The 13,945-nt window shown below is 37.1% G+C and overlaps 1 protein-coding gene across 1 annotated transcript; it reads right to left on the bottom strand.

The window, feature by feature from the left end:
* Positions 1 to 103: 103 nt before the first annotated feature.
* On the bottom strand, positions 104 to 1,436 carry LOC143600148 (putative ubiquitin-conjugating enzyme E2 16). The gene is made up of 6 exons (XM_077077917.1): positions 1,343 to 1,436; positions 1,064 to 1,167; positions 645 to 747; positions 500 to 563; positions 333 to 421; positions 104 to 243 (listed from the first exon to the last, which is right to left on the bottom strand). The coding sequence occupies exons 1-6, from the start codon at positions 1,370 to 1,372 to the stop codon at positions 148 to 150; spliced, it is 486 nt and encodes a 161-aa protein (XP_076934032.1). The 5' UTR covers positions 1,373 to 1,436; the 3' UTR covers positions 104 to 147.
* Positions 1,437 to 13,945: the final 12,509 nt, after the last annotated feature.

Here is a 13,945-nt window from a genome sequence, read left to right as displayed (position 1 = left end):
GATGGTAAAGAACTGATCAATTACATGATCAAAATTCAAAACCGAGTAACAGTAGGTTTAAAGATGCTTTGAGTGAAACAAACAAGAAACATAATCTTCATTTACAGTCAAACCGAATGTCTTCACAGGTCACTTCATATGTTTACACTAAACTTTATCATCATGAAACCACCACCTAGTTTCCTTGGGAGATCTACCATTTCTACACTTCTTAACATAGCGATCATTATCTTCCGGGCGTTCCTACATGCATAGATAGTGTTAAGGAAAACTGTTTTCATTATTCTTTTAACAAAACTAAAAAATAATAATAGTTTCAATAATAAGCTTACCTTTACTTTTGAACTTGAAAGCATGGACAGAATGCTTATACAGACAGAGCTGATGGCCATGGCTGGTGACCACGAGTCATACAAAATATCTGCAATCGAGAACACGTTAGCTTTCATTTTGTGCCAGCGCCCAACGGGTTAGAAAAAGTTGACGATTGTATACTTGCCTAGACAAATATGGCCATTGCTATAAATGTGTGGATGTAAAGGAGCTGGATGCAAAAATATAACCTGCATCATTTTATTAAAAATAATAGTAACACTTTTAAACCAGTTAAGTATTATTTTATACATCTAATTGACATAAATAACCTGAGGTGCTTCCATAGGATAATTTTCAGGCAAATCAACTTGTAGCTGGTATTTTTCATTAGCATAAATAGTCCCCTGAGCTCCATTCACTTCAATCACCCACCTTCATACAAATTTTTAATAAGATTCAAACATCTGGACTTGCATCGAATAAACCCAAGGAAACGTCGGAAATCAAGCCCGAAACAACACTCCAACAATCGGTTTTTGTGATCAGACCCCCGATCACGATTCTTTCTTTTATACAATAATTTGCACACTAATTAGATAGATCCAAACAATCTATTTATATTAAATTATTTCCAAAACATAATATACATGAGTCAAAAGTCTCAAACTCGTGATATCTAATGATTCAAAGACGCAAATAAATCAAAATATTAACCCGGTTAACGTCTTGACTTTTTAGGGTTGACTACCTTTGAAGATTGTCGTTGACTTTGTGAAGAAATCCAGAAGGAGGGTTGACTTGCCATTCTACCAACTCTTTTTGAAGTCGATGGCTAGCTATCTTACTCAATACCTGCATCAAATAATATATGTCAAATTTCACGACTGATCATAATTATACTTAATATTCTACAGATGAAGTTATTGAAAGGCATGATCAGAGACGTATTTACATGTGTTATGTAACTTATGTGTATACAACACAAAAAGGTATGCATAAATGGTAGATAGATATGTAATATATGTACCTTGCGGGAAGTAGCGGAGGAGCCTGTCATGACGGAGCAGACGCCGGAAAATAAACAGACGGTTGTGACGCCGGAGAGAGGCTGCCGGTGAAGATGGTGAGACAGGTAAATGGAATCATGAATTGGTGTCAATATATTACGTGGTAAACTGCATAACTAGTCCCTTGAGTATCTCATACATATCAACTTTTTGTCTCGCTTTTCATTTAGACACCATTAGTCCTTATGAGCATATGAGGTCGTAGGTTTGTTTATATAGCTCGTAACTTGAAGCTCGTTTGAATTAACTTAAAAAATTTTCGTTCAAAAGTTGGTTTAATTAGTGAGCCAAATCGAGTTGGCTCGTTAAGTTTCGACTTGAGTTGGGTTGGTTATGTTTCGAATCGAATTCAAGCTGAGGTGAATTTGCTTGTTTGAGTATTTGAGTCGTGCAAGTTAAATGTCACCTAAAAGAACCACAAAAGTTCATCCAGCCCTTTTAATATTTATTCCTTTACAAAAATGTTAATTTTTGTTATCAAATACACTCATATGTAATGTAATGTATAAAAAAATATTCTTTAGTTATATCTATCTTAGGTATAAGAAATACAAAATCTATCAAAATTTTACCTTTACAAAAATGTTAATTTTTGTTATCAAATACACTCATATGTAATGTATAAAAAAATATTCTTTAGTTATATCTATCTTATGTATTAGAAATACAAAATCTATCAAAATTTTAAAAAAAGATGTAAGTTTGCTCAATCTTAATCTCAGATGAGTTTGAGTTCAAATTCAGTTCGTAAATAGATTTCTATTAACTTCAAGCCCAATATGAAGGGGGCTCGGCTCCAACCGCTTGTGAAGTCATCCTATTAGTTTGTTGCAATATGAAGTTGGCAAGGAGAAATAAGTGTTAATAAAATAGAATTGAAAAACATATTTCATATTTTGGTGCATAACTTTAAAGTCATGCTTTTTATCCGAAAAGACAGTTGGGGTAAAAGCCAAAATTAACTCCCTTTTGCAAGTGGACAGCATGAACATGAACGAGTGGGAGGCATCTTGCCTCCTTTTGACTGGTTCAATGCCGTATGCAAAGCTCTAACTAGAAGTTGACTTGTTGACACTTGACATTGCATATATATGAAATAAATAAAACAAAAGTAGTCACAATCAATAAAATCATATTTGTCAAAGCAGTCGAGTAAAACAAGAAATTCTTTTAATACGAGTCAAAACATGATATAGGTTCGGTCATGTCGATTTTCAAATAATACTTAGTTTGAGTAAAATCGTCTCTTTCTATAAATTTCCCACCCGGATCAAGTAATATGTCATTATCTATTCAATGTTCATAGAAGGGTCTCCTGACTCCTATATTCATGTCATCTCTAATCTAATTCCACAACGTTTTTCAAACAGCCATTTGACATTTGAACGCTAAGTGGCCAAATCATAACCCTCTTTCTTTTCAAACAACAGTTTAAAAGGTTAGATGTCAAATCAAAAAGTTTAGAGACAAGGAAAAATGAAATAGAAAAGTAAAATCTTTCTTACCCTTTTATCACCAAGTACTATGCATGGTTATAAATAACAATTCTACCAAGTCAATACCTAAAATAAGATACACTTCACATTTTAATTAATCTTTCTAATCAACATATGGGATTCGACTCATCAAATTAGCGAGATCAATATATTGGTCTAAATCTCAATTCATGAAAATCAAGCATGATTTGAAATTAAGTAACTTTATAACCAATTTCACCATCCATCTCACAAATTCAAATTTAATTATCCAAAACAATTATAATTTGTTTCCATTTGATTATGCTCAAACAACTAAGAATGGAATTATACGTCAATTGCCCAACTTCAACTTGACTCATTTATTTCAAACCTCTAAATGGAGTTTGTGTACCTTTCATAATAATTGATCATGATAACAACTATTGTCCAATTTGATCAAGCAAGTCATCAAATTGCCATGTTTGTTTAAAGTCACCATTATTGTCAAAGTTCATCTTTTTTGAAATTAAGCGTTGGCTTTTCATTCAAATGAATAATTGGTTAAGCCAACTCAAGATAACACATAACCAAAAAAGTGAAAAACCGCATAGGCTAGATAATCACAACTAAACCTAACACCATGCTCCAATCATCATATTAAATGTTTCTAAGATATTGAATACCATGCATAATTACATATGTTCCTATTCTCGAAATTCATGTATCAGATCCAAAGGATTAATTGTAAAGGGGGCTATATGGATAATCGATAAGTATAAGGGTTGTAACATCCCAAGTTTCACGAGTTATTTAAAAGAATCGAGTTAAATGAATTATGAAAGATAAGTGTAATTATCTAAAGTACAAGGGGGTTTAGTGTCAATAGATGAAAAGATTAAACATGAAACTTTACCCTCTTCCTTTAATATAGCCATCATCCCATTTTATAACAATTTTCACCTCTAGCCACCCTCCTTATAAGATTCCCGTTTTTATAAAGTAACCCACAAAGATCCAACGATTCCCGGAGATCTAACCGTCGGATCGGTCTCAAATTTAAGCTGAGTGTTCATAATATATAAATGAAGATTTTCACCGAACGGATCTTCGATCAGAGGTCGGGAAGCCCGGTTTTTATCAGAAAAACCGTAACCATGGAAAATTAAGATTTCCGGCGACTGTTTGGGTTTTCCGGCAATGGCGAAGGCGGATTCTGTCACACCCCGATCATGACGGAAACGTCGGGGCGCAACCGATTGTTCATCGCACACGACACTATTAATTGACAATATTTAATCAACTCATTTAAATTCATAAAAACACAAAGAGTCACATAACTTGTTCATACAATAACCGAATTCAAATCATAGTAAATAATATAATGTTCGCTTTGCTAATATCCTAATAGCCTCGATAAAGTTTTTTTCTTCAAGTCCTCGAGTCAACCTAAAGTCAAACCTGTAACATTGCATAAATAGATTTTGTCAACACAAAGATTGGTGAGCCATTTCATAGTTTTTGAACAATAGATATAAAATATGAAATTTCACAACTTGTATACAAAACAATAAATAATAGCAACAATTTAGATAAATGAAATCGTTAATAAGAATACATTAACGACACCTTTCTATAAGGGGATGCCAAATATACTCGGATTTTGTAAGAAATCGTTAATAAGAATACATTAACGACACATTTCTATAAGGGGATGCCATATATACTCGGATTTATGAATCAACCATCCAAAAACGGTAAACACATTAGCACTCAAGCATATAAGCATATAATCACCAAATCGAGCATTTATTTAAGTAAAGTATACAATAAAGTTTGTGGTTTAAGACTCAAGTATAAATCATTTGGATTTGAATAAGTTTGCAATGTCACCCCCAAAATATAAAAGAGTGAAAACGGGGGATGAAAGTACTCACATTCAAGTAAAAAACTTGAAAGATTTGATGATTTGGAGATTAACCGGAACGATGAGTTTAACGAACAAAGCCTAAAGGAGAAGAAGTCTTGTATTAGAAAAGTTGTCTTGGAAGTCTTTAAACGAAAATAAATGATAAGAAATGTAAACAATTTAAAGTTTAAGGTTTAACATGTAAATATTTAAGAAATTATAATAATAGTCCTTTAAAAATGTAAGTTTTCTCGAAACCGGGTTAAAGTATCTAGCCCTTAATTTTACTCAACCTATGTTAAGTAATAAGGTGGGTAAAAATGCAAGAAAGCAAGTCCCTTTATAATATAGATACTAAAACGGGTTTTAACGAGTGTTCGGGTGGTCGGTTCGGGTCTTGGTGACTTGACCAAACCCAAAGTCAACTTTCCCAAAATAATAAATGTACGAGATAACTCAATAAATCTTAAAGAGACTTAACCAAGTATGTAGTTCTATTGTTTTAGAACTAACAACGTCCGTTAAGCGAGTGCTCGGTTTAATCGGTCCAAACTTTGTTATAAGATCAAGTTGGATTCAACATACCGAGTACTTTGTGAAAATAATTAAAATCAGTTTATAAAGTATTTTTAAAGAAATATATAAGCTTTAATGGTTAAAAACACACTTGTGTGTCTTAAGCGAGTAAACTTGGTTTAGTTCGGTTTGGTTCGGTTTTTATCTTGGAATAAGGCCAAGAATGGTTACCACATGTCTAAACATCATAGAACTTGTAAAATAATTTATAAATAATAATACCAAAGTTTTACATACAAAAAATCAACAACAAAGTCTTTAAACGAAAGTTCGGTTTCCGGTTCGGATCTTGTTTCGGGATAAGACCGAGGTTAGATTCTACAAACCCATAACCATGGAACTAATTAAAATGATTTTAGAAACTCAAATCTTACATAAAAGATGTTTATACAACTATTTAAACAACCTAGTAAACAAGAGTTCGGCTTCCGGTTTGGAGCTATTTACGGAATAACCGAGGCTAGTCTCTACAAACCCATAACCATGGAACTCAAAATGTAAAATAGAACTAAGATGAGCAGAAGTTAAACAAGTATAACAAGTTTGATAGTTAGATGCGGAAAATATATATAAAATCAAGGACTACTACGAGTCCTCCATGTAGTTTGTCTTATGGGCTGGACACTTAACCGACCGAGACCGGAGAAATGCCCACCGAAGGTACAAAGGGTGCTATTATATATATGTTGTATAACAATCTTCAAGTATAAATAAGTGTTAACAAGTTGATTATAATGTAAGACTATGGTCAGTTTGACTTTGGAAAGTCAAACTGCCAAAAAAATATGAAGAACACCTTTGAATGCTTGAGAATTGAAAGAGAAAGAGATGAATAAGCAAGGATTAATGAAGGGGATAGGGGTGTATATATAGGGTGGGTTGAAAGGGTCAAGCATGGGGTGTGATATCAAAGTTTGCATGCAAGAGGGGTCAAGACAAGTCACAAAACAACAAAAAACAAAAAAAAAACAAAAAAATAAAAAACAAAAATGGGGCTGCTGCGGATCTGCTGCTGGTCAGCACGTCGGTTCGCGTCCGGAAGTTCGTTTTTGATGTATCTTGAGCGTTTTAAGTCCGTTTTCGAATCCGTAAAAGGGGTTTTTCAAATTAGACAAGCGAGAATGTTGGTAACATAAAATCCAAAATTTTATATATTTGAAATGTTCGGGATATAAATCGGGCCGGTTTACAACATAAAAACAAATACAAAATAAATACCATTTGACCCGAAATCGTGGGATGTCACAGATTCCGGCGGTGGCAGTGGGCGGAGCTGGTAGAACTCGGCGACCCGGTCGCGTGGCCGCTTGAATCACTCAATTCCAAGTTCGTTTGTTATGGTTTTTGTCTATTCGAGTGATTTTTGAACAAAAACCCAAATGTGCGTTTTTATTAAAAAGGCTTACTTTCCGTGTACGGATTTGCATGAAACTTGGTAGGATGATAGATCAGGCCACGATTAGTGATAAAGTAATGAACTTGTTAGTAAATGGGTTAGTTGGTTCAGTTCGGGTACAACGAGTAGCTTTCGGTTCGTTAAAATGACAGGTAAACGAAGTCGGTTTTGCACGAAATTTGAAAGGAAAGTAAAACGGGTTGAAACATGTAAGAAAAACATAAACTTCATAGTAAAAGGGTTCAAGGGTGCGATATAGGACAAAAGGTGATATTCGAACTTTGTAAAACACGAGTATACAAAGTTAGTACGGCCCAAAACCCATAAAAAGGGTAAAATCGGTTCTTAAGTAAGGACCTCGGTGGAATATGGCTTTAGAATGGTTTTCATGAGAATAGTTTTATTCTCATGAGAATAGTTCTCATGAGAATGGTTTCCATGCAAATGGTTTTATTCTCATGAGAATAGTTGTCATGAGAATGGTTTCCATGAGAATAGTTTTATTCTCACGAGAATAGTTCTCATGAGAATGGTTTCCATAAGAATGGTTTTATTCTCATGAGAATAGTTCTCATGAGAATGGTTTTCATGAGAACGGTTTTATTCTCATGAGAATAGTTTTCATGAGAATGGTTTCCATACGATTTGTTTTCCCATGCGATGCGATTTGTTAGGAACTTCACTAACCTAGAAGAATGACAGGGTTAAAAATATTTAATTAACACTATAAATTATTAAACCGATAGACGTGGGCAACTAAGGAGAAGTGTTACAAATAACTCCGAGAGGAACAACATCCAGGTGAGTTCTAGCCCCCTTTTTCCTTAAACGTTTTGGGGCTGTATGCATACTCAAGAAAGAAGATAAAGACGAACGAAATATGTTTAAAAGAGAAAGTAAACGTGTATATTAGTATTAAATTTATTTAACTACAAATATTAAGAATGTATTATGAACGTGAGTAAGTCATGATGGGGACATCAGGGGGTAGTAGTACCTTATACCTGTCCACATCATGAGTACTCATGAGTGATATGCAGACACGTACGTGATAGACAGATGCTATAGTTAAGGAAACAACATGGTTCTATGAACGGGAAAGCACAGGCACAAATGCAAAGGACTAAAAGCCTACACTGTGTTCGGGCACGTGTTGTGATAGTAATGCGGTCTAGCTATAGATACAACGAATTGATTGATTAGGGTAATATGCATAATATGGTCCAGTTATGGACATAATGAATAGGTTGTCCAGTTATGGATACAATGAATAGCTGGTCCAGTTATGGATACAATGAATAGGCGGTCTAGTTATGGATACATTGAATAGGCGGTCCAGTTATGGATACAATGAATAGGCGGTCCAGTTATGGATACAATGAATAGGCGGTCCTGCTAGGGCTCGGTTTTTTAGTATCCTAAGCAAGCGATATATTCAGGATAACTCAAGGATATAGTATCCTCTGAAGAAACAGGTATCCTTAATATATTATATATCTAACGATTCAATGGCTGTTATTTGTTATTTACCAGGTCATATAACGGCTCCACGACCTCCTGAAGAATCGGGCTACTCGCTAACAACTTCAAAGAACGTGCTAAATAAGGGAAAACGGCTAGTTGTTGATTTAGTCTATTATTTCCTGTTTTTTAGGACTTCTTGTTGGCTACTCTCTTGTATAAATAGAGCTATGCTTGGATCATTACACACACACTTTATCACTCGAGACTTAGTAGTACTCGCACTATGTAATCACGATCCAGTTTGAGCTCCACAACTTGTAACCGATTTTTGTTTTTAATAAACTGGTGGTGATAATTTTCACCACCCGGGGTTTTTTTCTTGTTATCCTCAGGATAACGGATTTTTTCCTCGTAACAAATCTTTTTGTTTTAGCACCTTTTGTGTTCAATTCAACAACGCCCATGTCTCACTCACTAATTTGGTTACGAAATCACCTTTGTTAATTTTTGACCAAAACAATTTGGCGCCCACCGTGGGGCAAATGGTGCTACAATCCTTCAAATCCGTTTAATTCATTCTCAATAATTTTCATCCCTTCATTGTGGCCTCACAACCAAAAACCAGTTCTGTTTTTGCTCCGGTGGTCAACACTACTTCAAGTGTCCACCAGTCTCGAAGAAGAACACTCAGCCTAGAGGAGAACTTCCACCATACGCAGGATCCTCTACACGGGTAGATCCGGTTATCTCTAACAGTGACATTTTTGCTTTGATGAAACAGGTCAAAACTCACATGGAGCAGCAAGAAAAGACCAACTCAAGGCTGTTCAAGGAAATTGAAGGGATAAAAAAGAAGCCAGGGCAGGAGGCTACTCCAATCATGCCCAGGGTTCTTGATTTTAATTCTCTAGGATCATCTATCCTTCAGAATCCCGGATCCTTGGGGGCACAACTAACAAGGACTCCGTCTCCGCAACAGTCAGGATACTGGGGAACATATCCTCCGGTATCCTTGGAGTTACCCAGAGCAATGAGGCCAGACTCCATCAACATGCAACCTCGCTCAACCATACCAACCGACATATTCTCGTCAGGATCTCCCATGGTGTCCTCTGAAGTGCATGTTAGGGACGATATCCCTATGCAGACGTCACCTTATCCTGAAGATACCCTCAATGGGGATGCCAGTCGTCAAGGCTCAGGATACCAGAGGCCTAACCACGATCTCGGTAACAATCTACTTAATGCTAATTTATACACTAACCGTGGATCTGTGCATGATAAGGGGATATCCTTGAGATAGCCAGGGAATTGCAAAAAATGAGGGATATGATTTCCAATATCCCAGGGATAATACGTCCCATAGCGGAAGTTCCAGCAGGCAGTCACAGGTTATCCAGGTTCACCTGGCCTATATGCGATGTGGAGATCCCCAAGAAGTTCCAGACGCCCAGCATGAAGCTATACGATGGCACTACGGATCCTGAGGAACACGTAGCTCAGTATAGAGAAAGGATGGAGATCAACCCCATCCCCATTGACATCAAAGAATGTTGCCTATGCAAGGGATTCAGTTCAACACTGACGGGACCCGGCTCTCAAATGGTTATTAAGTATTCCTTCCAATACTATTACTTCATTTGCTTATTTGATTAACTTATTCAATAATCAATTTTCTTGTAGTAGATCTTTTGAGAAACTGACAGGTGACTTATATAGAATAATTCAGCATAATAATGAATCCCTAAGGGATTACATAACTAGATTTAGCAGGGAAGCTTTGGATATCCCCAACCTTGATATGGCGGCTGCTGTTGAAGCTCTCAAGATGGGATTAAAGAAGGATTATCCTTTCTATGACGACCTTGTCATGACTTCATGCAGGGATCTTGATGAAGTCAGAAACAGGGCATTAAGATACATTCGGATAGAGGATGACAAGAAGGCTCATGGAAACCTAGTTATCCCGAAGTATGAGTCTACCAACAGAAAGTCAGACTCTCCACAGAAGTTCTCTAGGCCAAAGCCTTATTCCAAACAAGATAATTCCAGGATAAACGCTGTGGAAGAAGACGAAGATGATGTGGAGTATTCTAAAATCTCCGAATATTGTTTTAACATTGATATTGGTGGTGTGATATGTGCCATGCAGGATTTAGGTGACAAGGCTAGATGGTCCAAGAAAAATGAAAAGTCCGGATCCAACAAAGACAAGTCCAAATGGTGTGCATTTCATGAAGACTTTGGCCATCGCACTGACGATTGTATAGCACTTCGGAAGGAAATAGGATACCTTCTCAGCAAAGGATACCTGAAGGAACTGTTTGGAAGAAACAAGAACAAGAGCCAGGATCCTGTCAAGATACCTGAAAGGGCACCTTCTCCACCACCCGGAGCTAAGGTTGTTTCCTTTATCTCGGGAGGATCGGACATTTGTGGAACTCATACTCAGCGGCCAAGAAGCGTTCCAAAGAAACAAAGATGGACAACGGAGAAAGACCTATCCGTACATCCACGCTGACAACTCAAAGAATCTGTGTGAAACTCCGAAGTCCTTGGGGAGTCATCAAGATTGAAAGCGATCAGCAAGACGCCAAGGAATGTTATGCTTCATCAATGAAGTGGACTACAAAGCCTACTCAAGCATAGCAATTACAGAAGCAACCAGGGGAGGTTCTGCAAGCCGGGGACCAGGATGTTAAGGAAGTATCCTTGTATCCTCAGGATACCGGGATCAAAGTTTTGATAGGATCGGGTATGTCTGAGGATATCGAACAAGGATTTGTATTCTTCTTAAAAAAAGAGCTTCTACCTTCGCCTGGAAACATGAAGATATGACAGGTATCTCTAAATCCATAATTACTCATAAACTTGGTATATATAAATCTTTCAGGTCGGTACATCAAAAGCGTAGGAAGTTTGCTCCTGAGAGAAACATTATCATACAAGAAGAAGTGCAAAAGCTACTCAAGACCAAAATGATAAGAGAGGTTCACTATCCTAGATGGTTGGCTAATCTAGTTGTAGTCCAGAAGAAGAATGGAAAGTGGAGAGTGTGTGTGGACTTCACAGACCCGAATAAGGCATGTCAAAAAGACCCATTTCCACTCCCACACATTGATTCAATGGTGGATGCAAATACTGGCCACGAACTACTAACCTTCATGGATGCATCCTCAGGATTTCAACAAATTCAAATGGAGCCTTCAGATCAAGAAGACACCTCATGACTCCCACAGGTATATACTGTTATATTGCAATGCCTTTTGGACTAAAAAATGCAGGTGCAATATACCAGAGGCTAGTCAACATGATGTTCAAAGACCAACTGGGGACACGATGAAAGTCTACATAGATGACATGGTGGTAAAGTCAATGAGGGCTGAGGATTATCTCAAAGACTTGGCAACAGCATTTGACATCCTGGATGAGTATAACATGAAGTTGAATCCCGCCAAGTGTCATTTTGGGGTTAAAGTAGGAAAAGTCCTTGGGTACATGGTCACCAAGAGAGGAATAGAGGCAAGCCCTGAGCAGATCAAGGCTATCCTGGATATCAAATCGCCAAGAAGATGTCTAAAGGTTGACAGAAAGAATAACAGCTCTCAACAGATTCATCACAAGATTTTCAGAGAAGTGCAAAGACTTCTATGATATCCTGAGGAAGAATAAAAAATTCGAATGCGGAGAGAAGCAAGAAAGGGCGTTGGTATCCCTGAAGGAATACTTGTCCTCATCACCACTCCTGATGAAGCCAGTTGATGGTGAACCATTATCTCTGTACTTAGCCGTTTCGGGGAGTGCAATAAGTTCTTTTCCTAGTCAAAGATCATGAGGGTCAACAATATCCGATATATTATGTAAGTCAAAGTTTACTAGATGCTGAATCCAGGTATTCTTATCTTAAAAAATTAATTTTAGCACTTATAATGGCTTCTAGCAAATTAAGACATTACTTTGAAACTCATGCTATTCATGTAAAGACTAACTATCCTATTAAAGCTGTTTTGAGAAAACCAGAAATGTCAGGTTGGATGGCAAATTGGGTTGTAAAACTTAGTGCATACGATATTGTGTATGAACCGAGAACAACCATCAAATCTCAGGCACTTGCTGACTTTGTGGCTGATTTTAGCCAGAATATGCTTGAAGAAGTAGAAAAAGAAGTTCAACAATTGGAGGTCAAGGAGAATTGGACCTTGCATAAAGATGGTGCCTCTAACATAAGATGAACAGGTCTAGGTATCCTGCTAAAATCGTCACAGGGGGAAATTATACCTCTATCTATATCTTGTGGATTTCAGACTACTAATAATGAGGCAGAATATGAAGCCTTAATAGATGGTTTACAATTAGCTAATGATATGAAGGTCAGGTATCTTCAAGTTTATGTTGATTCATTATTATTAGCTAACCATTTTAATGGCTCTTATGCAGTAAATGAAGAAAACTTAGCAAAACATTTATAAATAGTTAAGCAATTAGCTATGTATTTTGAAACGTTTGATATAGTACAGGTACCAAGAGAAGAGAACGCTGAAGCAGATGCGTTAGAAAATTTAGCATCAGCTCTCAAGATGCCAAATGACATCAAGATACCTATTGTGCATATCTTGACTCCAGCAACAAAGGAGAACCATGAATTCATGGAGACTTCAAAACCTGAAGACGATCTAGTATCCTGGACCCGTCCCATAATACGGTGTCTTCAGGATAACGAGATCCCAGAAGGAGAAAATCCCAGAGCTTTCCGAATGAAGGTAACCCATTATATTATTCTAAATGATATTTTGTATAGAAAATCACTTGCAGGTTCATACTTGAGGTGCTTGGAACACCATGAAGCACAAGAAGTCCTCAAAGACATACGTGAAGGTGATTGCGGAAACCACACTGGTGGCAGAGCCTTAGTATCCAAGATACTGAGGACAGGTTACTTCTGGCCAACAATGAAGAAAGATGTGATGAATTTCTCCAGGAAGTGTGATGCTTGTCAGAGACACAACAACATATTAAATCAACCAGCTGAACCACTACATCCTATCATATCCCTGTGGCCGTTTATGAAATGGGGAATGGATATTGTGGGAAAGCTGCCCAAGGCCCCTGGTGGAAAAGTCTTTATGCTGGCCATGACAGATTACTTCTCCAAGTGGATCGAAGCTGAGGCGTTTTTCCAAGTTAAAGAGAAGGATGTGATATCATTTATCAAGCGCAATATCCTGACAAGATTCGGTATCCCAGCAGAGATCATTTGTGATAACGGTTCACAGTTCATTGGTAGCAGAACTACCAACTTTTGTGAAAGTTGGGGAATCAAGATGGTGACTTCAACTTCAGTACACCCTCAAGCCAATGGTCAAGCAGAATCAAGCAATAAGATCATCATCAACAATTTGAAGAAAAATTTTGGGTCTAAGAAGGGAAAATGGGCTGAAGAATTGCCATTCGTTCTTTGGGCTGATAGAAACACTTCAAAAAATGCAACGGGTCAAACACATTTCTCTTTGGTGTTTGGGGCCGAAGCTGTTATCCCTACAGAGATGGTGATCCCATAGCAAGAACCAGTATCCAAGATACTGAGTCCAACAACCAAAGCCTTACTGAAGACCTAAACACTATTGATGAACTCAGAGACCTTGCCAAAATCAGAATGGCAGCCTATCAACAAAGAATGGCCAAGTCCTACAACAAAAACATCTGAATTCGAAGATTCCAAGTGGGAGATATGGTGTTAAGAAAGGCATTCTAGAATACCACCTAC

Source organism: Bidens hawaiensis, unplaced genomic scaffold, assembly GCF_021521415.1.
Source record: "Bidens hawaiensis isolate Kalapana, Puna unplaced genomic scaffold, B.hawaiensis_p1.1 tig00053463_1, whole genome shotgun sequence".
Lineage (NCBI taxonomy): Eukaryota > Viridiplantae > Streptophyta > Magnoliopsida > Asterales > Asteraceae > Bidens > Bidens hawaiensis.
The sequence above is the reverse complement of the archived record's forward strand: the minus strand, read 5'-3'. Positions and strand labels throughout refer to the sequence as shown.

Excerpts from the sequence above, each read along its gene's own strand:
- LOC143600148 (XM_077077917.1), bottom strand. The coding sequence starts at position 1,372 with ATGACAGGCTCCTCCGCTACTTCCCGCAAG. Across the intron at positions 564-644 it reads ATCCTATGGAAGCACCTCAG|GTTATATTTTTGCATCCAGC; the intron begins GTTATTTATGTC and ends AAAATGATGCAG. Across the intron at positions 422-499 it reads CAATGGCCATATTTGTCTAG|ATATTTTGTATGACTCGTGG; the intron begins GCAAGTATACAA and ends TCTCGATTGCAG.